Source organism: Phascolarctos cinereus, unplaced genomic scaffold (assembly GCF_003287225.1).
Source record: "Phascolarctos cinereus isolate Bilbo 61053 unplaced genomic scaffold, phaCin_HiC Scaffold_4;HRSCAF=312, whole genome shotgun sequence".
NCBI classification, from domain to species: domain Eukaryota; kingdom Metazoa; phylum Chordata; class Mammalia; order Diprotodontia; family Phascolarctidae; genus Phascolarctos; species Phascolarctos cinereus.
In genome coordinates this window covers 259,285,967-259,312,066 of record NW_027555847.1, presented here as the reverse complement: position 1 = coordinate 259,312,066, position 26,100 = coordinate 259,285,967, and the positions used below count along the sequence as shown (strand labels likewise).

Here is a 26,100-nt window from a genome sequence, read left to right as displayed (position 1 = left end):
TTTAGTTTATCGAAAGAGGAAATGGTGTGTGCCTTTCTAGCAATCTTACTTTTTTGCTGAATCACTGGAAAAATCAAGGGACAACATAGGGAGAATATAAAGTATTCAGTCATTACTATACCCTTAGATTTTTCTTTAGAGACTGCTTCTTCCAAGACCATGACTTTCCTATTAGTTGATTCCCCCGTTTCCAGAGTGTATTTCCTATTATGACAACAGGAAATAGTCTGCTCATATCTGTAAGCCTGTAGTGTCTATCACAATGCTTTTGTATATTGGGTCAATCTGTCAAGGACATGTGATTTTGACACAGTGTGAGAACTCACTGTAGCAACCCAGATCAATAACTGTTATTATAATCTTAATGTTGTTAATGAGTCTTACAGGCTCAGAGAAGTTGTTAACTCACTCATGGTCACACAGTAGAAAAGAAGATCTGAGCCCAGGTTTTCTTGATTCCAGCATTATTCCCATTACATTATGTTGCATACAATACCATACTACTGGTTGTTTCCTTCTTTGTATTCCTAGCACTTATTACAGTACCTATATGACTTACAGTAGGCATTAAAAAACCAAAACAAAACTTGACTAACATGTTTTGTTCAAACTACAAAAAAAGTAAAAATAAAAATAAACTAAATATTGGTTAAGCCTACTCTGTGCCAGGCAGGGTGCTAGATAAGGGGGCTACAAACAATAGGGATTCTACTCTTTCATGGGGCTTATACCCAAATGGTGGTAAAAATGATGTGCACATATAACCATGGTAGAAGGGCATATGGCATTTGTACATATGTTAATAATGTGTGGGACAAGTGAAAATTTCTCATGTGAAATGTAAGCTATGTTCCAAAATGTAGTGAGGCTTCAGCATGAGCTGGACCTAAGTTTCACTTTTGTTTTTGGGGAATGGGGGCCCACCCCCTCCCTTGTTTTGTAACCACCCCCTCTTTTGTTTTGTACTTTATCTTTACCAAATAAGGCAATCCTCTAGTTCCCAAGCTTGTTTTGAGTAAAATGTATCTGCTGGGTTCTAAATACAGACTGTGAGGTCTCTTGCCTGAGACCTCAACTAGTGAGGATAAAGAGATCGAGACAAACAGGTGGGGAGGGGGGCTTTTTGGAATGTTTTGCCTAAGACTATATAACTGCTTGCTGCTGTTTGTCCTGGGCCTCACTACTCCAGTCTATACTGGGTAGGAGACGCCCAATTCTCGTAACAGACTTGCTAAAATAAAACCTTCTATTTTCTACCTGGAGAAACCTCTGAGTTTTTTGGGGGGGTAAGTGGTCTCAATGCCACTCAATAAGGTAGAAAAAAGGGATATGAGTTCAAAGGAGAGAAATAGTCAAAGTGCTTTGAGAAATTTGAGAAAAAGTAGATTAATTTCACCTTCAGAAAGGCTTAAATGGAATCGGGGATACTTCAGTATGCCTTAAGTACATGAGAGATTTCTACAGGGCACATTGGGTGAGAGGGGGGAGGGCATAAGCAAAGACAGAGAGTTAGGAGCTCACAGAATGAGAAAGGGGGATAGAACCCAGTTTTGCTGGATTAGAGACAACCTGAAGAGAGATAACATCTTCTAAGAATGGAATGTCACTTGGAACCAAAGTATGGGTAGTCTTAAATACTAGAATCAGTTTTTACTTAATTAATAGATCCACAAGAATTTATTAAACACTTAGATGCCAGGAATTGTGCTAAGCAATAGGAAAATAATAATAATAATAAAATATTTATATTTATATAGTGATATAAAGTTTACAAAGCACCTTACATATGTTATCTCATTTGTTACTCAAAACAGCTCTGGAAGGTAGGTGCTATCATTATCCCCATTTTACAGATGAGGAAACTGAATCTGACAGATTGTAAATTTCTGCAGCAGGATTTGAACTTGGGTTCTCTTGACTCCAAATTTAACATTATGCACTATGCCACCTAGTGGTTACAATGCAAAAAATGGAGCAATGCCTATTCTCAAGGAAGTTCCATTTTTAAAATTAAGCTAGAAAAGATTATATATGCATGTAAATATATATGTATATACACACATATATACATATATGTATATATATGTTTGTCTATATATACATATGTATACACACATATACACATACACATATACACTCAAGAAAGTTCCATTTTTAAAATTAAGCTAGAAAAGATTATATATGCATGTAAATATATATATATATATATATATATATATATATATATATGCACACATATACATATATACACCTAGATACATATATGTATTTAGGTATATATATGTATGTCTATATATACATACACATATATACACATATATACATATACATATACACACACACATATACACAGTACGCATATGAGAGAGGGAGAGACAGAGAGAATAAGAGAGAGAATGAATAAAGACAAGGTAAGTATGAGATAGTTTGAAAGGGAGGGTGCTAGCACTAGAGGATAAGAGGGGGGCTGTCAGGAAAGGTTTCATGTAGAAAGTGATGCCTGAGCTATATGTTGAAGGAAGAAAAAGATTATGTAAGACATATTTGAGGAGGGTATCAGTTCCATCCAAGGAGATGGCCAGAGCTGAGGCACAGAGATAGGAGATGGAGTATTGTCAGGGGAAAAATAAAAAAAGACTGGTTTACCTGGAGTACATTATGGAAAATGTAATTTCCAATGGGGCTAGATAAGCTAGGACTAGATTGTGAAAAGCTTTAAAAGCTAAACAGAGAAGTTTATATTTTGTCCTAGAGGCAATTGGGAGCCGTAGGTGTTTATAGAGTAGAAGAGTGAAAGAATCAGATCAGCACTTACAGAAAACCACATTGGCAACATTATATAAGGTGTCACTAGAGTGGTGAAAATTTTGAGGCAGGGAAACCAATCAGGAGGTCTTTGAAATAATCTAGATGAGAGGTAATGAGGACCGAGCTGAAGGAGCAGCTCCATTCAGTGTAGTAGAGGGACTTTACATCAAACGGCTTTAATTTTCTCAGTAAAAATATGGGGCAAGGGGATCATCAGAGAGAGATGGAGAGGAAGAAGTATAGGAAGCTTTGTCAGAGGGCTTGCAAATAGTTTTTATGGAGAAAAATTGTAGAGGAATAAAAAAGATTTCCTTGCTGCAGAGAGGGTCCTTTATACATTATAAATGTCCAATGTACCCAGTTAGCATGGTACAGATGGCAAAGAGTAAGAGCAAGAAATTATTTATTTCAGCTTTGTTCATATACTAGATAGTACACAAGGGAAACCACTAACAGGTTTTGGGGAAAGGCATGACAGGATCCTAGTGAGGCATTAGGAATATTCCTCAGGCACTTGTGTTAAGGACCCTTTTTGGTTTTGAAAGGATAAACTGAAGCCACAAATTCCACTTAGGATGCTATGACAATTGGCTAGGGGAGAAGAGGTGTCATCTTTTAACGTAAAAGAACAACTAAACAAGATACTTCAGACAATATTCTTTCCTGAAATATCTTTTTACGAAAGAAAAATAAATCAGCATAGTGAGTTGAGAAAAATCACCTGGACAATCATGATGTGGTTAAAATCTTGACGTATTGCTAATTCAAATTTAATCTATCATTTTTGTGGTTATGTAGCCTTATCACTATGCTTCAGTTCACAAATATATTTCAGGGAAGATATTTTCAGACAACATTTAAATCTAAAGCACTGTTGTAATGAAAATCTGGTTGTCGTTATGTGCTTTAAAATAATAAAATTCCCATGAGAAAACTAAAACAGAAATAATCTTTTTTTTTAGTTATATGTATGTATGAATAATAATGGATGATCTTATCTCTTATGCAGATATTAAATTCAATATAGATAGGATTATAGTGAAAAGGAACTTCTAGGCCATCTAGTTCAACTCCCACATTTTGCAAATGAGGAACTGAGGCCTAAGGTCATGCTGGTAGTAAGTGACAGAATTGGAACTTAAATCTACATTGTTTGACTCTAAATACTATGGCACACTGGTAAACAGTTTTTCATACTTAGTTTTATACTTCTCAAAAGAAAGGCAGCATAAAGTGCTGGATAGAGCTAGTCTCAAAGTCAGGAAAATTTACTGGGTTCAAGATCTGGGCTTTAATTTGGTCTCTGACACATACTAACTGATCAGTCTGGGTCACTCGGTACAACGGATGACTCTCTAATTCTATAAGTTGTAGAGGGATTATCCTCTTTGTGAGTTCCCTATATGAATAAAATCTCTGATCTAGTCTAAAACAGTATTTCATTAGAAGCTGGTAATCCTGTATAGGATAAAAGCCAGTATGTAGTGATTTAAGGTTTGCAAAGTACTTTACATGTATTATATCGTTTGAGCCTTACAACAATCCTCAGAGGTAGATGCTGTTATTATCCCCAATTTACAGATGAGGAAACTGAGGCTCAAGGAGGTTGAGTGATTTATTTAGGGTCATAGAAAAGGTAAGTATCTGAAGTAGAATTTAACCACAGATCTTCCTGACTCCAGGTCCTGCACTCTACTCATTATACCACCTGGTTGCATGGATTCAAAATTTAAGACCATGGTGCTTCATGTCTCTACTTTAATAATTAATAATTCTTCTGCCCATTAAATTACTGTTGAAACAATATTTCAGAAATGCAGAATCTTAGAGTAGTAAGAGACTTTTCAACGATCTTTTCATCTTTCACTGGCTGGCTTTCAAGTTAAAAAATGGTAGCCTAATAATGTGGCTCCAAGGACTGAACATAATACCTAGAATGTATATGTGCCCAATGCAGAGTGTAGTGGGATATGTATCATTACCTTCATCCTGACCTATGACTCTCTCAATGTAGCCTGGGAGACTATTAGATTTTTCTGGCAACCTTAAGCCAGAATGACATGATTCATAATGAACTTTCACTCCTTCACTGATATCTATTTCTCCAGTAATTCTGGTCCAGTACCTACTGATGTACTCTGTCAATAAATTATGGATTTGATGTAATAGTTTCCAATATAGTGAGTGAACAGAACTGAGCTATTCACAATTTCTTACTAGCTTTTCCAGTTCCCCAAAGCAAACTTTCAGAGAAAAATTCCATGTCCTTATGTTAATACATTTTAGCTAAGTAAGGCAAGTGCAGCTGGGTGGCTTAGTGGATAGAGTGCTGGCCCTGGAGTCAAGCACACTCATCTTCCTAAGTTCAAATGTGGTGACCCTGGACAAGTCACTTAACCCTATTTGCCTCAGTCCCTCATCCATAAAATGAGCTAGAGAAGGAAATGGCAAACCGCTTCAGTATCTTTGCCCAGAAAACCTAAAATGGAGTTGTACACGACTAAAATTACTGAACAACAACCGTAAGGACAAGTACATTCACTTCACACATTATAACATATTCCCTAAATCCAATATGTAGGAAGAGTGTACGTGGCATAATAGAAAGAACACTGTTTCTGGGGTCAGGAGATAAGCATTTGAATTCTAGCTCTACTATTTCTTGCTTGTTTGGTGTTTGTGAAGTAATTTAACCTTTCTGAGACTCAGTTTCCTCATCTGTAAAATGGAAACACTGGTACCTACCTCACAGGGTTGACATATAGTCAAAGGAGACAATGTTTATAAAGCTCTTTGCAAACATTTTTGTTGTCGTTTACATATGGCTGACTCTCTGTGACACCATGGACCATAGCACACCAGGTTTATCTGTCCTTCACTGTCTCTCGAAGTCTGTCCAAGTCCATGTTTGTTGTTTCCATGATAGTAGCTATCCATCTCATCCTCTGCCACCACTTTTTTAAAAATTAATTTATTTTTAGTTTTCAACATTCACTTCCACAAGATTTTGAGTTCCAAATTTTCTCCCTATCTTGCCCCTCCCCCCACCCCAAGACAGCATGAATTCTGAATACCTATTCCCCTAATCTGCCCTCCCTTCTGTCACCCCCTCCCCTGTTCTGATCCCTCTCCCCTTCTATTTTTCTGTGAGGCAGGATAGATTTCTATACCCCATTGCTGTATATCTTACTTCCCAGTTGCATGTGAAAACAATTTTTAACATTCGTTTTTAAAACTTTGAGTTCCAAATTTTCTCCCTTCCTCACTCCTCACCCACCCTCACTGAGAAAGCAAGCAACTTGATACAGGTTATACGTGTGTAGTCATGCAAAGAACTTCCATAGTAGTCATGTTGTGGAAAACTAGCTATATTTCTCTTCATCCTATCCCACTCCCCTGTTTATTTTATGCTCTCTTTTGACCCTGTCCCTCCTCAGAATGTTTACTTCTGATTACCCCCTCCCCAAATCTGCCCTCCCTTCTATCATCCCCCCCCTCTCTTATTCCCTGCCCCCCCCCATTTTCCTGTAGGGTAAGATTTCCATACCTAATTGAGTGTGTATGTTGTTCCCTCCTTAAACCAAATCCAATGAGAATAAGATTACCTCATTCCCTCTTACCTTCTGCCACTTCCCCTGCATTGTAAAAGCCTTTTCTTGTCTCTTTTATGGGAAATAATTTACCCCATTCTACCTCTCCCTTTCTCCTTCTCCCAGTATAAACCTCTCTCACCCCATAATTTTATTCTCCAGATATCACTCCTTCATCTTCAACTCACCCTCTGCCCTCTATCTACTCTATCTATCTATCTATCTATCTATCTATCTATCTATCTATCCGTCATGATAGATAGATAGATCATCATGGCTTTCAAGTAGTCCAATAATTTTTAAATTATGTCTCCTGGATCTATTTTCTGGTCAGTTGTTTTTTACAATGAAGTATTTCATATTGTCTTCTTATTTTTTCATTCTGTTGGTTTTGTTTTACAATATCTTGATTTCTCATAAAGTCACTAGCCTCCAATTGCTCCATTCTAATATTTAAGGAAGTATTTTCTTTAGTGAGCTTTTGGACTTCCTTTTCTATTTGGCCAATTCTTCTACTCATTGACTTTTTGGACCCCTTTTGCCATTTGGGTTAGGCTACTTTTTAAGGTGTTATTTTCTTAAATATTTTTTTGGGTCTCCTTTAGCAAGCTGTTGACTTGTTTTTCATGATTTTCCTGCATCGCTCCCATTTCTCTTCCCAGTTTTTCCTCTACTTCTCTTACTTGTTTCTCAGAATCCTTTTTGAGCTCTTCCATGGCCTGAGACTGATTCCTTTTTCTCCTGGAGGCTTTGGATGTAGGAGCTTTTACTTTGTTGTCTTCTTCTGGTTATATGTTTTGATCTTCTTTGTCCCCAAAGAAAAATTCTATAATGTGACTTTCTTTGTGCAGTTTGTTCATGATCCCAGCCAATTACTTGAGTTATAAACTCTTTGTTAAGGTAGGGGTCTTCTTCCAGTGTGGAGAATGTACTGTCTCAAGCTTCAGGGGTTTTATGCAGCTGTTTTCAGAGATATTTCTAGGGACCTGGAAATTTTCAGTTCTTCCAAGGTGGTACGATCAAGGAAGAGATGTTTACTCCTTACCTGGTCTGTACTCTGGTCTATGAGTGACCACAAGCACTCTTTTGTGCCTTGGAACTATGAAGAGGATTTCCTCTCTACTGCCACCATAAGCTCCACCATGCCAGCGCTCCTCCTTGCTCCAAAATCACCACCTAGAACTGTGACCCAGATCCAAGCATGGGCAAAGCAAGAGAATCCTGCCTCAGCACCAGCAATCCCCCTCTGATCAGCCACTCTCAATTCCCTCTCCATCTGTGGGCCGAGAGATCTGAAAGTAGCTGCTGCGTGGCAGCGCCAGAACGGGCTGGAACTGAGCTTCTCTCTCAATGTGGTCACAGACCTTTTCTATTGAGCTTCCCAGTGGCCTTTGGAGTCTGTGGATTGAGAAATCTGGAAACCTCCACAGCTGCCCATGATTCAGTCCTCTGAGGCCTGCTCCAGGTTCTCTGAGGCCTGGTCTTTGCCTATGTGCCCATGCTGAGTTGTGTTCCTCTCCTAGCCTGGAAGGATAGACCTTTCCCATCAACCATCCAGGTTGTCTTCGGCTGGAAATTTGTTTCACTCTGTCTTTTTGTGGTTCTGCTGCTCTAGCATTTGTTTAGAACCATTTTTTACAAGTATTTGGGGGGGGTTGGGGAAGAGCTCAAGCAAGTCACTGCTTTTCCTCCACCATCTTGGCTACCCCCTCCCCCCCCGCCTTTTCCTTTTTCCTTCAGTCTTTCCCAACACATATAATTTATGTAACACCTTAATATATCATAAATACATTTCATCATAGTTGTTATTATTAAAAAAGCACAATAGAATTCAGATGGACCTTTTTCTGGGACAGGTTGCTATACTACTATTGTTCTTATCCATTCAGAATTTTGGGGAACTATTGCACAGGCAGAAAAAAAAAATTTTTATATACTTCAATAGAAATACTAACATGTATGTTCATCTTTTGTAAACATTCTTAGTATAACTCCAAGGATGTACAGGGTGATGGGAATGATAAGTATCTTATCCTATTCCTATATGTTATGTATCTTATATGATTTTGATTTCTTCTGCTAGGTATTCGTAATATGAAAACTTTTTACTCCATGAAATTAGAGATTTTGTTATGGTCTTATTTATTGCTTTGTATATATTCATTTTTCATGTTGTCATTACATTTGTATTTTGCCATTAGATTGTAATGTCCTTCAGGACAAGGATTGTCTTTTGTCCTTTTTTTTTATCTCTAGTGCTTAATGCAGTGCCTGGCACATAGTAGATGCTTAATAAATATTTATTGATTGATATTCTTAAGCTTTTTTTTTTTAATGACTGAAGCCAGACAACTTTGGGTAGCTGTTAGGTTGTGATAGCAGTCTGGTTCTAGTACAGTTTATTGGTTTATTGTATTGAGAGTATGAAGAGCCATTTTCTATGCATCCATGAAAGAGCCATTTTCTATGCATCCATGAAAGATAGTAAGTTTCTCATATACAATTCCAGCCATCAGGTTATGTCTTGCTAGATCTTTAGTAGCTCCCCAATTTTTGCAGCCTGCAGTGATGTGTTACATATTTTCTACCATTTCCTTTACTTATTTACATTAATTTGCATCTTCATTAGAATTGTTTTTATTATCATTATCACCATCATCTTATCACCTTTTACAATGTAGAAGTAGTTCTGGGACCAGTTGTTATCCTGTTTAGTTTTCTTCTGTTTAATGTTCTACTGACTATTCTATGGGTCAACAAAATTGCTGCTTTTTGTAGTTGAATAAAAGTGCCTGGGTATAAATGTATTTATTCTGTGTTGGTTCAGTGACAGTGAGTACATGTGGAGAAATGGAAGCAGGAAGGCCATCCCTCTGCATGTCCCATGGGATAATCTCCCATGTCCCACGTACTTGTTCTTTCCTGAATAAAGGTTACTGAATAGCAATCTCTAGAATCATTGACTCTTCCTACTTAGCAATCAACAAAGGGATTATAGCTCTTTCAGGGTGTGGTTTGTTCAGCAACACTCAGGGGATTTATCCTCTCCAGAGTGCCAACTTTGCAATAATTAGAACTGTCTAAAAGTGGAATGTGTACCTACTTCACAGATTATTGTAAGGATCGAATGAAATAATTGTAAAAATCACTTAGTGTAGTGCTTGGCCTATAGTAGGCTCTATTTAAATGTTTATTCTCCCTTCCTTTTCCCTCTCCCTAGTCTACTCTCTTTCACTGGAGCTCTTCCAACAAAGGTGAGGTGACCACTTGTCAGGACATTATGCAACAAATTTCCATTTAGGTTTGGGTCGGATTATATGACCCAAAGTCCTTTTCTACTCTGACGTTATTAAATTCTAGAGTTCTCACTTTGTTTACCTAATCTTGGATATTAAGATGATATCAATTATTTGGAGCCAAATTACAATTTATTCTTGAGTTCTTTTATAAAACAAAAGACTTTTTCCCCAATGTTTTCTGTCTGATTACTGTCAGGGTGTTTGTAATTTATACAGGTGTTTTCCCTACTTAGAGATGAGGAAAGGATATCTTCAAGGTGAGTACTTTATAAAAGCTATAGCTACTTTAAAATGAGTAAACCATCGTTCAGAACCATGGTTGTTTTGAAATTTAAACTACCCTAAAGATATAAGGAAAATCTCCCACAATAGTAACTAATCCATGGTTGCAGCAGAGGTTTTCATATCATTATTAAAGATTAGTATAGTTCCCCTCCCACATAGGGAAAACAGGCTTTTTCAAATTAAGAAAACAAGCTAGATAATATTCATTGGCACAGGGGGAGCAAGATGAAAGCAATTGTTTATGGATGTATTGATTTTTTTTTCATTTTCTTCTAGGGTTTTTCAGGAAACACAAATGCAGACAGCGTTGTGTACTATAAACTCCAACATTCCATCAAAGCTAGGTTTCTACGCTTCATCCCTCTGGACTGGAACCCTAATGGAAGGATTGGGATGCGGATTGAAGTGTACGGTTGTTCATACAGTGAGTGTTTGCCTATTTGCCTAAGTGAAATAAATGTCAATGTAGAATTTTTAAAAGGAATAACAAAAAAACCCCTCAACACTTTGGTATCTGAATGCCATTTTACAGCTACTTAAATAGGCCTGATTTTTATGCCAAGGCTTTTCTTCCTGTATATGACAACAATACTTTTAGAGGCCTTTGCATTTTTAATTTGAAGATGAAGGTATTAAATATATAGCCCTCTGTTCATTTAACCAAAAATGGTATCACTTTCTACACGCTAAACAGGTTATTTAACACTTGGTTTTGGTTTTGCCTTGTTTTTATATTGTATGTTATTAGCAGCCTTTACTTTTAGGACTCAGAGTTTAATAAGCAGAGATGGGTCTCTACTTAGAAAATCCTACAAACTTCATGGCATCCTAATATAATTAAGCCACAGAAAACTAACCTCTGTAGCCAAAAGAAACAATTTATCTTTTAATGAAATGGCAAACATCCTAAATTCAAGCATGAATTTTCAAAATAAAGAACTTTGTATAGAACATGAAATTTCTGTTAAAGGAATATTTGATGCATTTTTCTTGAGCCTGTGATACATAAATCTATTCTGAAATTTATAATTTCCATGATTATACTTTTCTTAAATGAAGTAATTTGTATATTTTCAAAATGATTTTAATTTTAAAACCCTTCCATGTACATTATTCCAGAGCCACTTTTATAATGTGGAAAAATCAAGGAGTAATACGATTCACTCACATGTTGAGAAATCAAAGTTAAATGACTAATTCAAGGTCACATAAAGCCAAGACTTATATTCAAATTTCCTTTAAACCTAACATTCACTCTTATGATTCTACTCTCACAGAACTGAAGAATGTTAGAGTTGGAAGTAATATTAGAGACCATTTAGTCCAACCCCCGTATTTCACAGATGATTTAACTCAGCAGTTCCCAAAGTGGGTGATACTGTCCCCTGCGGGGCTCTGGACCAATCCAGAGTAGTAGCCTCGGGTGCACTTGGGTGAGGGGGGTTGTCAAGTACTCCACAGGTCTTAACAAGCAAGTGTTGCCAGGTAAGCATGTAGTCCAGCATGCATGGGCAGGAATATGTGTATGTAATGTCTTGTTTATAATACAATACGATATGGTTACATGACACAATATTGTGTCATTAAAATTTCAGTGAAGGAAAAATGCCACAAATTTACAATAAATTATTAAATTTAAGATGGGTTATTTAAAAATATTTTATATATATTTTTTGAAATGGTGAAAATTTAAAAAAAATGTTGAAGGATTAAAGAAAGTAGATTTCTAGGAGGGTGCTGAGTAATTTTTTTTTTAAAAGGGGGTGCTAGGGGGCAGCTAGGTGGCGCAGTGGGTAGAGCACCAGCCTTGAATTCAGGAGTACCTGAGTAGAAATCTGGCCTCAGACACAACACTTACTAGCTGTGTGACTCTGGGCAAGTCACTTAACCCCATTGCCTAGCCAAAAAAAAAAAAAAGGACCGGTAGGCTAAACATGTTTGGGAACCTCTGATTAAACTGATGCATGGAGAAATGGTGATTTACCCAAAGTTCAACAGGTAGACAGTGTCAGAACCAGTACTAGAACAAAGGGCTCCTAAATTTCAGTCCATCTTTTTTTCATTTAGTCATACGTACCCCTTTCCCTAGTTTGTCTTATCTGAGCAATCCAACATGTTTTCAGTTCTTCTTAACTTTCTGACCTTTTAACCTTGACTTTCCCCCATTCAAATTTTACCAAATGTGCCTGGCCTTTGTCCTGTTCCATCTGGATCCTGCTACTTGATGAATGATATACAGAACCTGATAAACTGAGCCCTATTAATAATGTCTTAGTAAGTGGGTTACTGTGTTACTCCTTGCTGTTAGCATACTTATATTTAACAGAGATCTTCTAGATATAGTGCTTGACCCAAGGAATCACTTCCATGATATGAATGTCTGTAAAGGGGCTTTTATTGTTATTGTTAGATGAGACTTTTATCCCTCTTCAGAGGAGACTTTGTAGATGGCCCCATACTTTACTTGTGCATAAAGCCAGCACTGAAAAGGATATGCATAAGCTCCGTGTGCTATAGTGGACGAGGATATTTATTTGCTTTTTCATTCATTCATTCATTCAGAAAATCAGAATTTATTGAATATTTTCTATATACTCTCTAGTCCTGAAAATGGTCTTAAAACAAAAACCAAACAAACAGAAACCCTAGAAAACATACAACCTACTATAGAACTTACAGGATACTGAGTGAGAAAAGATGTACATATAGAATGTCACAGAAACATTCTGGAATAGCAATGCAGAAGTGCTAACTGCTGTAGTACAAGTTAAGTTTATGGTGCAGAGCAGGTGCTGAGTAGAAGCGTAATCAGGCTGAGGAGGACTTGTACAAGGGCAGCTTCCTGAGCCAGGTAAAATCTGACAGATGGAGTTTTAAATGTCATTTGTATAGCTTGTCCAAGAGGAGGTGAAAATGGCATTTTAATTTAGGAACAATGACACTGGGCTCTGTACACAATAAGTGCTTAATAAATGTTTGTTGGGTTGCATATATAGAGATAAACATGGAATTATGTGGAAATAAGTGTATTAAACAATAAGACATTTATATATATATATATATATAATTGTATTCTACTCTGTGACTCCTAAAATAAAAGGCTTTACAGAAATAATTTATTTCAACTCAACCTGAAAAATTATCAGTTGTCCAGTACATACTATGTAAGACACTGGCAATACAATAATGAAAATCTACACAATCCCTTCCTTCAGGGAGCTTAAGACGTAGGGTTAGAATTAAATCAAAAGTCTTTCTCTGGCCGTGCTTCCTTATTTCATCTGAGTAACACCATAAGCTTTATTTCCCTTCCTTAATCTATTTTATTTTCTTTCTGTTTTTATTACCATCCATTTTTTCTTTAAGATTTTTAAAATGCTATGACATTTTTATAATTAAGAAAACATCTATATATGCATATATAGAGATATGTATATCTCTTCTCATATCTATTTCAATACTAATACATATCAATATCTATATGATCTCTCTGTATGTCTGTCTGTCTTTTTAAAACATTGGATTAGGAATCAGGAAACCTAGGTTATTGTTCCAGATAATCATGAAAACTTAGAAAATTCATTCAACTTTTCTGAACCTCAGTTTGTGTGCTTTTTCATATGGAAAAGGATGGGAGTAGAGAAAATGATCTCTAATGCTAGATCCAGAAATAACATTCTATGCTATTTTTTATCTTAGATTCATTTCCTTGTGTCTCTTCACAAGATCCATGACATGCTTAAGTTCCATTATGCCCAGGATTCTTCATGTTAAATGGACATTTTGATCCCCTACAATTTAGCTTCTACTTTTACCACTACTCAAGAAACAATTTTAAATTTATTAATGTAATAAAAATCAAACCTTTAGCTTAGTACTGATTCTGATTTTCCATTAACTTGGTGATCTTTCCACAAAGGTTTTACCTTAACTCAAGGAGATGGCGCACAATATTTATGAGGTAAAAGTCATGGATTTGCTCCTCATAAGGGCCAGGCAACATTTCTCCATGCATAGGACCAGAATATACAAATTATCTTCATCCAGCCATGTTGTAGATATATGGCATGAGCCATACCTGTGATGTGAATCACAGAGCCAGAAAGGACCTTCTAGGTCATAGTTTAACCTTCTTGTTTTAGAGATCTCATGAAGCAAGGCCTGGAGAGAGGAAGTGAATTGACCAAGGTCACAAAACTAATGTTAGAGCTAGGACTAGATTTGTGGCTCAGTGCTCTAAGGAGGATCCCATGAAAGAATACAGATCTTTGTAAGCAAATCTACCGCTTTTAATCTAAAAAGAAAAACAAAAAAGATCAGCAATGTCTTCTTTAATTGGTAATGATATCTTAAATATATCACTTCATAATTTAATTTATCAGAAAATTATAAATATAACTTTATAGGCATTTCATTTATTTACTTTCCCCAACTGTTAGTTTTAAATCTGGAGCTCTTTTCTTGGTCTTCATCTTTCTTGACCTCTTTACAGTATTGGTACTGTTGACTAGGCCTTCTTTGTAGCAACTCCGTATTGCCTCAATTTTTTTTTCTTTTTTTTTAGTTCTGAACTTAACAAATAAGAAATTAAATGAATATTTCCATACACATTGTAGAACAGAATGAGATTATACATGAAATTTCAAAATCTCTCTTATGTAGAACTTGCTTTTTAATAAGTACATGTTCATAATTTCAACATGTAACCTTCAGAGCTGTCCTTCTTGTACATAATTCCTTCTGACCTATTCTCTTCCAATTTTCAAGAGGGGAGGGTGAGAATTATATCCATACCATCCTTCCCCCATTGGCTATCCCCCTCAACTGAAAAAAAAAAAAAGAAAAAGAAAAAGAAAAAAGAAAATATGCATAATCAAGCTTAACAAATTCCCATATTGGCTATATCCAAAAATATATTATGGATTTTCTATTTCCATGAAAGTCAAGATGCCCTTGTGATCAAGCATGCCATTGTAGCAAATCTAAAGCTAGGGAGAGTTGAATCCAACTGAGTCAATGCTGTACAAAAAGCTCCTTTTGTTATGTGTTATTTAACAGTGGTTGTGATGATTTAGAGTTATTGGTTTAGCAGGAAAACTGACACATCCCTCCTGAATGGGGCTCCCTGCAGTGTGGGTGGAGGGACTCTTTGTCGTAGTGTGCCTGTTTATGTACTTCCTTGTACAATATTAAATTTCCTTAAACTTCTCTCCTAAAGATAGCAGAAGTGGCCCATGGCCAGAAGCACCAAAGACACCTAGGAAACCCCTAGAAGGGGAGACAATGATTACAGTGGGGCAGGGTGGTTTAATCCAGAACAATTTATACTGGATGAAGATCTTTTGAGGGGAAGTTAGGGACAGAATTGACAAACAGATGAAAAGCTGTGCATATAGTTTACCTATAGTTTAACCTAACTTGATAAATTATCTCCTTCTCTTCTTAAGAAGAAGATGATGGAGAGATGTAGATTAGAGCCAACCTTGGGTATGGTCTTTTGACTGAGTCCAAGTTTTATAGACAAATCCTTTTATTAAGGGGATTTGTTCTGTGAAGTTTGGTTTCAGTCAAAGGGCCACACTTGAGGACCTAGAGGGCTACATGTGGCCTTGAGGCTGCAGATTCCCCACCCCTGGATCAGATAATAGTATAATCAAAATGATTTAGAACTAATTGGATGTTGGATTTAAAGAGCTGATGTTTATTGTTCAGTGTCAATGTTGCAGCAGGCCTCAAGTGGAGTACCCCAAGAATTTGGTCTTGGCCCTGTGCTGTTACAATTTTTTTGTCAATAACTTGTATAAAGTATAGATGGTAAGCTCATCAGATTTACATATAATACACAGCTGGGATAGATAGGTAACACAGTGGTTGACAGAGTTAGGATCCCAAAGACCTTGACAAGTTAGAGCATTTGGCATAATCTACTAAGATTAAATTACATAAGGATAAATATAAAGCTTTGCATTTCAGCACAAAAATTAACTCAAAAAGTACAAGACTGAGGGAGGCATGGATAGAAGCTGTTGTTCTGGAAAAAAGCTGGGGGTTTTAGTGGACTACAAGCTCAATATGAGTCAGTAATGTGATGTATTACCCCAAAATGCTAATATGATCTTGGATTGACTTAAGAGGAGTATTGCTTCCAAGAAAAAAAAATGATAGTCTTACTCTACTCTAACCTTATCAGACCACATCTGTACTACTGTTTTTAGTATTATCAGTTTAGGAAGGACATTAATAAGATGGACAGTGTCCAAAGGAGGCTAACCAAGATGGTAAAGGGACCCTAAGATCATGATATGAGGATTAGTTGAAAGAACATGAGAAACAACTCAGGGAGGTTATGAGATCTCTTTTCAAGTACTGGAAGGGCTATCATGTGGAGGAGGGATTGTATTTCTTCTGTTTGGGCTGAGAGGGCTGCTCCAAGAGCAATAAATAGAAGTTGCAGGTAGGCTAACTTAAATTTGATGTAAGAAAAAAAATTGCCAACAATTAGAACCTTCCTAAAGTGGATTGACTTGCACTGATAGGTGGTAGGTCTCACTGTCTTGAGCAGATAGTGGATGATCAGTTATTGGGTATTTTATAGTTGAGATTTGTTTCATTAATGGGCCAGTGTAGTTGACCACTGAGGCTTTTTCCATCTCTCCAGTGCTGTGATCCTGTGGGTCTTGACCAAATCTCAGGCTCCTTTATGCTGCTGCTTGGCTCATTCTTTGCTCAAAAGAATACATTTCAGTCTAGATTCACGTAACTTAATCTTTTCCCTGTATTGGGGGAATTATAATGCTACTTATCAATAAAATGTTTTTGATTTTTCTTTAGTCCCCAGTTAGGGTTACAATCACATGCTTCAGTTATTTAGAAAATGAATTCACTTCTCTGTGTCTTTGGCTCCCAAGGTAACTAATGTCTTTCATTGTCCTATTTGTTCTAATCCTCTCAAGGATACAGTCACATAAAATGAACGTGATCTTAGGGAATCCAGTTTGTTTGTTTGTTTTTGAGAAGCGTGGCCAACACAGAAAGTTAATATCCTCTACTCAGCACAGCAGCACAGCAGCAACCTTTCTTCTTTCAGCCATAACCCCCAACTCCCCAGCAACCGTGTCAAAGGGACCCCCAGTTGGCATTGATCTTGGATCCATTTATTCCTATGTGGGAGTCTTCCAACATAGGAAAGTGGGGATCATTGCCAATGATGAAGGAAACAGGACCCCCCCAAGCTATGTGGCTCCACCAACACAGAATGTTTAATTGGTGATGATGCAAAGAATAAAGTTGCAATGAATCCTACCAACACAGTTTTTTTGTTTTTGTTTTTGTTTAGTCAATTGGTGTTAAGTGACTTGCCCAGGGTCACACAGCTAGTAAGTGTCAAGTGTCTGGTGTAAGGCTGAATTTGAGCTCAGGTCCTCCTGACTCCACGGCCAGTGCTCTATCCACTGTGCCACCTAGCTGCCCCCACCAACACAGGTTTTGATGCCAAATATCTGATTAGTCTTAGATTTGATGATGCGGTTGTACAGTCAGACGTGAAGCATTGGCCTTTCATGGTGGTGAATGATGCAGGCAGGCCTGAAGTGCAGGTAGAATACAAAAGCAAGACAAAAGCTTCTATCCAGAAGAAGTATCTTCTATGGTCTTGACTAAGATGAAAGAAATTGCTGAAGCTGACCTTGGGAAGACTGTCACAAATGCTGTGGTCATAGTACCAACCTATTTCAATGATTCCCAACATCAAGCCACTGAAGATGCTGGAACCATCACTGGTCTCAATGTGATCCAAATCAGCAGTGAGCCAGCTGCTGCTTCTGTTGCTTATGGCTCGGTCAGAAAGGTTGGTGCTGAGAGAAATGGGTTGATCTTTGATCTTGGAGGTGGTTCTTTCTGTGTCTCCATTCTTACCATTGAAGATGGCATCTTTGAGGTCAAGTCCGCAGCTGGGGACACCCACTTGGGTGGAGAGGACTTTGACAACCACATGGTCAACCATTTCATGGCTGAGTAAAGTGTACCCTCTCTTCCAGTACCCAGACCAGTGTTGAGATTGGCTTCCTCTCTGAAAGTATCGACGTCGATGCCTCAATTACCCGAGCCCATTTCGAAGAGCTGAATGCTGATGTCTTCCATAGCACACTGGACCCTATGGAAAAGGCCTTAAGAGGTGCCAAGTTAGATAAATCACAGATTCATGACATTGTCCTGGTGGTTGGTTCGACTCACATCCCCTAAATCCTCCAAATCCAGAAGCTTCTGCAAGACTTCTTTAATGTCAAGGAGCTCAACAAAAGTATCGATCCTGATGAGGCTGTTGCCTCTGGTGCAGCTGTCCAGGCTGCCATATTGTCTAGAGATAAATCTGAGAACGTGCAGGACTTAATGCCATTGGATGTCACTCTTCTTTCTCTTGGAATTAAAATTTCTGGTCAATTTATGACAGTTCTGATCAAACTTAATGCCACCATCCTCACCAAGCAGACACAGACTTTTACTACCTATTTGGAGAGCCAACCTGGTATGCATGTTCTGGTTTATGAAGGGAAGAGAGCATTGACAAAGGATAACAACCTGCTTGGCGAGTTTGAGCTCACAAGAATCCCCCCAGCACCCAAAGGTGTTACTCAGGTTGAAGCAGATTTGACATTGATGCAAATGGGATCCTCAGTGTTTCTGCTATGGATAAGAGCACAGGCAACGAGAACAAGATCACCATCACCAATGACAAAAAATCATCTGAGCAAAGACATTGAGCGTATGGTCCAGGAGGCTGAGAAATACAAGGCTGAGGATGAGAAGCAGAGAGACAAGGTGTCTTATGAGAATTCTCTTGAATCTTATGCTTTCGAGATGAAGGCTCCCATACAGGATGAAAACTGCAAAGCAAAATTGGTGAGGACAAACAGAAGATCCTTGACAAATGTAATGAAGTAATCAACTGGCTGGATAAGAACCAGACTACTGAGAAGGAAGAATTTGAGCGTCAGCAGAAAGAATTGGAGAAGGTCTGCAACCCCATCATTACTAAGCTGTACCAAAGTGCAGGGGGCATGCCTGGTGGGTTCCCAGGAGGTGGAAGCAGCCCCATCCGAAGGTGCTTCTTCTGGACCCACCATTGAAGAGGTCAAATAAATGCACCAGAAGAAGGAACATTCCACACAGCTTTCCAAAAATTGAGGACTCAGATTTGTAGCCAAGGCAATAGCAGTTTAAAAGTAACATTTAAGCTACTGTGTAAACCTGTTCATTCTGAATACTCAGATGTGTGCAGAGGGAGAGAAGTAAATAACATTGAACTTTTTTAATACTGTAAAAAAAAGTGGAGGGGCAGCTAGGTGATGCAGCAGATATAGCACTGGCCTTGGAGTCAGGAGGACCTAAGTTCAAATGCGGCCTCAGACACTTGATATTTACTAGCTGTGTGACCCTGGGCAAGTCACTTAACCTCATTGCCTAGTTTAAAAAAAAAAAAAGGAAATGTAATTCTTGTCCTGGAGAACAAAATCTATTTAAAATGGGCACCGTTAAAAAAAAAAAAGTTAGTATCTTTTTTTTTTGATAAAGAACTAGAAGTGAGTACAGTGACAAAGGTGGGAACAAAGTGGTAGGACTTTCACCATCATTGTTCTCTGAAAGAAGAAACAGTTTCATTTTCTCTTTTGTCTTAGCATTCTATCCTTTTCAGGTTGTTGCTCACGACATTGGTCAGGGTACTTAGAGGTAGACAATCTTTTATATTCCTCTCCCAGACTAGTCAAGAAGTTTCATCCTATACCAAGCACATGGCACATTTTTCATTTCTCCTTAGATTTCAGCTCCTCTCTTGTAATAATAAAAAACGGCATTTATATATCTTTACAATTTGCAAAGTGATTAACCTGTATTATCGCTTTTAATTCTTATAACAATACAGCAAGGTAGGTGCTAACATTATCTTCATTTTATTGATGAGAAAACTGAGGCTGAAATAAGTTAAATTACTTGCCCAGGTCACATAGCTAAAGCATCTGAGTCAGGATTTGACTCAGGCATACCTGACTATAAGTACTGCATTTTAGGAACTGCACCACCTATCTGCCTCATGTGAGATGAAGAGACTTTCTGCCTATTCATATATGAACTAGTCCTTTGTCTCCCAGTGGCTCCCGGAGACAGAAATTAGGGACTCAATATTTACTAGCAAACATTGATTTCTAGTGCCTCCCTGGAATTAGATGGTCTGCAAGGGGGTCTCCTTCTAACACCTATTGATGTTTTGAGTTGTGATATGTCTCTGCTTGAGAAGTAGATCAAGAATTTGCTAGATGAAGCAGGCTCTAATCTCTTGATTTCCTTATTGATCACTGGACAAGGATCTTGCATTTAGAATACCAAAACATAGGCAAATATTATAGACAGTCTAACACAGCTATGTGATTCTTAGTATTTTCTTCCCCCTTTTCTACCACAGCTATTGACCTTTATCATCAAATTATTTAATTTTTGAGTTAATTTAATGAGAAAAACATTTGAATCTGCTTTTATAACAGTCTTAAAAATTAAATTTAAAAAATAGTTTATCATCTAATGGAACTTTTTTTTAATACTCCTGCCTAAGATTGGGAAGCATAGATTAAAAATTCCTTCCACAATCCCTCCTAGTCATCCTACCTAATGTTAACCAAGACATAAAAATGCTAGCAGTAACAATGATAATGATAATTTACCACAAAATTCATATGTGTAATAAGCGTTAGGTCATATTGACACTGTAGTTATTAACACTTACAGGCATTGCTTCCATCTTGCTTTCTGCTTTAGTCAGTCTAAAACAGTGCTATTAAAGTCATCCACTGTCCATTTATGTACATATTTCACTGGATGCCGTCATCTCTTTTATTGTGCCAAATGTAAGTGTTTTATATCTTAACATCTTTTAAATTGCTTTGCTTTCTTTTATGCCCCTGCGTAAATGTTGAACAACTTCTTCCTGTTGATTTTTCAAGTGCCAGTTGAGTGCTTCCTCTGCATGTCTTTATAACTCAATTCAGTGATGTAGACTTCAAGTTCCTACATTTTGCATCAGTGCTGCAGCTTTATTACAGTTGTTACAGAGAACCTTAGCATTGTCTTGATTTGATTTATATTTTCCTCTAATGAAGGCAAGACAAGCTTCTATTTATTTGTAAAACATAGATGTTACTATATGGCAAAAAAAAAAGGAATGGTTATTTTTACAAGTCTGATTTTACAAGTATCCAGGAAAGATTTATTATGTATTCCATACCACCTCTCATTTTATTTGATGTTCAATCTGGGATTGTTCTCTCTCTCTCTCTCTCTCTCTCTCTCTCTCTCTCTCTCTCTCTCTCTCTCTCTCCCTCTTTCTCTTCTCTCTCTCTCTCTCTCTCTCCCTCTTTCTCTTTCTCTCTCTCTCTCTCTCTCTCTCTCTCTCTCTCTCTCTCTCTCTCTCCCTCTCCCTCTTTCTCTCTCTCTCTCTCTCTCTCTCTCTCTCTCTCTCTCTCTCTCTCTCTCTCTCTCTCTTTCAGAAGGACATATTTCTATTTAAATATCTGGAGGCATGCCAAGGGAATTAATAGAATAGATTACTGTCCTTCTCACTACGATCTCATTTATCACCTCTCAAATTAAAGTTAATTCTCTATTATTCAGATGTTCCTTATTGAGGTCAGTAGTTTTTCTTTTTTCTGAAGTTTTTTTTTTTAACATTTTCTTTTTACTGTGACTTTTTTTAAAAAAACAACCAATATAAGCATTTCAGAATACAAAGAACAGATAAAGAGGATTTTATTTAAAAAAACAACAAACCTCTGAGCTTCTATTACATTAAATGTGTTTTTGAGTGTGTATTAAATTTACACAATACTAATAAAATTGCCCTATTTACTGTGTCTCCTTCTGAAGTTCTCTCTTCTGTGTATTATTTTAATGCTTCTTTGACTGATTTTTCTTCCTTTTTATTTTTGCATTACTCTCACTACCCACCAGTTCTCTGTCACAACCTCCCAACCCCTGAAATAGAAGCCTTTTTTTATAATAGATAAATATAATCAAGAAAAAAAGACACTTGCACATTTTCTGTTTGAAATATATATGGCTTATTCCATAGTTTTGGTCCATTTCCTCTTTCTTAAGGGGTGGGAGGAATGATTCTTCTTTAGTCTTCTGAAGCATTGTATTGATCCAAGTCCTTATGTCTTTCAAAGTTATTTTCCTTTAAACTATTATACTCATTGTGTAAGTTGTTCTTTTTTTTCTGCTCACTTCACAACACATCATAGAATTATTCTGAGAGAATTGATTATTAATAACCCATGATTTAGGGACATCTAAAGTGCCCATTTTTTCTATAGTCCTTATTTCAAAGTTCATTTTCTTGAAGGACATTACTGATAATGAGATTAAATTAACTTTCTTAACAATCCTGTTCAGACCCCACCCAGGTTGGAAAGCCCATTGTGCTCTGCTCTGGTTTGGGTGGAAATAAATTCTTTGAATTGACTTCAGAGCTGAAGGTAACTGAGAAGTAAATGACATAATCAAAGTTTATTAGAATAGGTCCAGCCCCTCATTGTAATATTCATTCTCTCAATTGTTAACCAATCAGAGTTGATTGCCACTGTCAGGAATACCTCTTTTCCAAGGGCATACAAGCTGTGAGCCAACATTATGATTGTCTTTGGCATTCAAGAGTGCCACTAACCTCTTTTAATTAAAATGCTAGCATTATTAATAAAATGACTAATCATCCACAAATTGTCTCTCAAACTTTTTAAATGCCACACATACTTCATAGATTCCTCTGGATGCCTTCCTTTCATCTTCTGAACTTGACCAAAAGGCTTGTTGTTACAGCAACAGAAGAAGGAACCCCCTTCCCTCCCCCCATCTTGTAATGAAAATTCTTGTAAAGTCATCTGGATACTTTGATCATGACCTTGAGAGGATGCCCTTTCCTAATCCAATTTAAAACTCTATACCTCCAGGATTAGGCGATTTTCTTTACCCTGAGGTAGAGTGAACTGCCTCTGAGCTAAAGTAGCTGTAGTGCCAAAACTTCATTTTACTCTTCTTCCTAGACAACTCTGATCCCTCTGACATGTTTGGAAGATTCTGAAAGTTAAATCATGATACTTGACTAGGAAATACAAGTTTTGATTAGTAGTATCTTTCCTTACCTTTTCAATTGTGGCTTAAATTATATTGGGAGTTTGGCTCAGTTGTAATCCATCATTTCACCATCTTTCCCAGAAGTCAAGGTCATGGATTTTCCATAGTTACCTAGATATTTTTAGACATTCTTTCTTACTATGTTTTGATATATTGAAGAATGTTTTTGAAATACAGCTTATTTTATTCTTTGTTGAATATAGATTTAGTTTTGATAGATACTAGATAGTATCTAGTATACTAGATTGACTTGTACCTTAATAAGGACTAAGAACTTTAAACTCTTTCTGTCTCCCTTTGTCTGTCTGTCTTTCTGTCTCCTCCCCATGTCCCCTCCCCCGTCCCCACACATGGCATAGTAGAGTGTCTTTGCAAATAGAGGCTTCTCAAATAGGAATTCATTTTGTAAGGTTTCAAGTTAGACTACCTCTCTACAAAGGAATACTAAGTTTAAAAATTGAAATAGTTATTTCATCTCTCCAATGCATAGTGATCTCATTAGGAGTCAGAGAGGGCTGAGTTCAAATCCTCAGTCTGCTAATTACTGAATAAATGGCCTTAGGTGAGTCAGTACTTCTTGAGACCTTAGCTTCCTCCTCTATAAAATCAAGTTTGGATTGGATGACTTTCAAGGTTCCTTTCGTCTCTAATCTAAGATTCCATGAATTTGAATGGTAATTTGGAATATAAAATATATTTACAATTTTCTTTTTCTTTCAGTACATTTTATCCAAATCAATACTTTGAGATATCAGTTCTAGTAATTAATTCCCAATAGAATCCTATGTAAAACAACAACAAGTACTACTACTACAGCAAGTCCTTTTGAAGGATACACTGCTTACTTATTGACTTTATGGTATGGAATAATTAGTTTGTATGCATCCCTTTTTTTTTAAGTTATTAGGTCTAAGTTTATGTTGTAATGGCCTGGTTTATAATAAAATAGTTATTATGTAGAAGAACGCCTTTAGCGTCTCCCCTATTCTTCCAGAGTCTCTCTGAGAGGATAACTATTCTGATCTGGTAATTGTTTTCAGAGAATGAGCACTTTATGTCAGATTCAATCCCTCATCTCTCCTATAAATCATAATGATGCAAAAGACAGAAATGGAGAGCCACAGTTTTGAACACAGTCAGGTAAAACCACATCTCTGGGATATAGAAATTGTGACCATCCAAGGACCTGAATTGCATTTCTTTAACACTGCAAGAAACAAGTACCTCTTATATGTTTGATATTTTCTATAGTCTGAATTCTAGCCAGAGTAAGCACTTCTAGATATCTGTGAGTAATACAAGAAACAGCCCTTTATTCAAGACACATAGGATAAAAAAGCCAGGGATAATGTGGTAGTTGCACCTATAAGCTTTTAAAAAAACACTTCTATCCTCTTACTTTTTTTCTAAATGATGTGATAAGATGGATACCAAGCAAGCAGGATTTAGGTCGCCTCCAACTGACATGGTAACTTAACTCATAAGAGAACTGAAAGCCAGAGGTGTAGCTCTGAACCTTAATAAGGACTAAGAACTTTAAACTCTTTCTGTCTCCCTTTGTCTGTCTGTCTTTCTGTCTCCTCCACATACCGCCCCCCCACACACACACAGTGTAATAGAGTGGCATTGCAAATAGAGGCTTCTTAAATAGGAATTCATTTTGTATGGTTTCAAGTTAGCCTACCTCTCTACAAAGGCATACTAAGATAGTTTAAAAATTGAAATAGTTATTTCATTTCTCCACTTTTGCCAGCTCGATGAACAGTGAATCAGAGGGCTTTGCCTCAGGATGGGAAATTTTCCCCAAAGTAGAAAATTGAGAGGGGCTAAGATAGAACTTAAACTCCTCTAAGGAAGAAAGTGAGGGTGGTACACAGTCCACTAATGAGTCTAGTGAGAGCAAGGAAGAGTTCTATTAAAGGTCTATGCTCAGATTTTGTGAGTTCTGCAGGCAAAGAAGGAGGTGGTGTGTGGGATAAATGAAGGATCTGAATTTGGAAGGATCTGTCATCCAGTTCTCTTAGTGGCTGGGAGAAAAGCCTGGCTTGACTTTGCTCATGTAAGCTAGTCTCCTCAGTGCTGGTGGTCCTACAAATGAACTATGGGTCTTGAGAGGACAGATGAGGAGAAGGCCTAGGGCCCTACTTCTCCTTCAGGAAACTGGTAGTTTGTCCAATTGGAATTGGTGAACTTAGGGGCATAGGAAACTGGGGAAAGACTGAGAGAATTGTTTTCTTAGTCCTGAGGAAGGGCCAGTGTGCTCATGGGGCCTTAAAACTATCAAAAAAGTAAAATTTCAATAAATTGACTAAAAATAGCACTGGAATAGAAGCCAGAGACCTGAACTCTAGTCCCTGTTCTGACAGGATATGTTTCCTTCTGTATGAAATGAAGCAGTTTGATGACATAGCCTCTAAGTTTCCTTCCAGCTCTAATAGCAAATATAGATGATTTGGACTCTTTTTGGCAACATTTTGACTCAGACTTATTTTCTTTTTCACTTGTTTAATTTTTAGGCATATCATTTGTTTTTACATTTTTTTTTCTTTATGACAACAATCTATAAGCTCTTTGGATCAATACCTTACTTTCTATATTAAGAAATTCTGCATAGTTGTCTTGCATTACTTCCTATGTTATGACATTCACATTTCTTGAATGGTCTTATTTTTCTGGGAAATCTCTGATTTTCCTAAAACATAAAAATTATTTTCTCTCCCTCCCATATTCTTCCTTATGGGAGAAAGAAAAGAAAAGAAAAAATTAAATAATAAAAATGAATAGTCAGATTCTCATTGGCCATGTCTAAAATGATGTCTCATTCTGTACACTGACTCCATTACATTTCTGCAAGGAGGTGGGTAGCATGTTTCATAATTGATCCTCTGGAAGGTTGATTGTTATGTTGATTATAATTATCTAGTATTTCAAAGTTGTTTGAA

The 26,100-nt window shown here is 37.1% G+C and overlaps 1 protein-coding gene across 2 annotated transcripts in view; it reads left to right on the top strand.

The window, feature by feature from the left end:
• Window positions 1-26,100, top strand: part of CNTNAP4 (contactin associated protein family member 4) — a 582,938-nt gene that overhangs the window by 341,175 nt on the left and 215,663 nt on the right. For both annotated transcript variants that reach the window (XM_020976685.2, XM_020976684.2), the window contains exon 4: window positions 10,259-10,406. In XM_020976685.2, coding sequence (XP_020832344.1) covers window positions 10,259-10,406 — 148 coding nt within the window. The remainder of the gene's footprint in view (window positions 1-10,258; window positions 10,407-26,100) is intronic.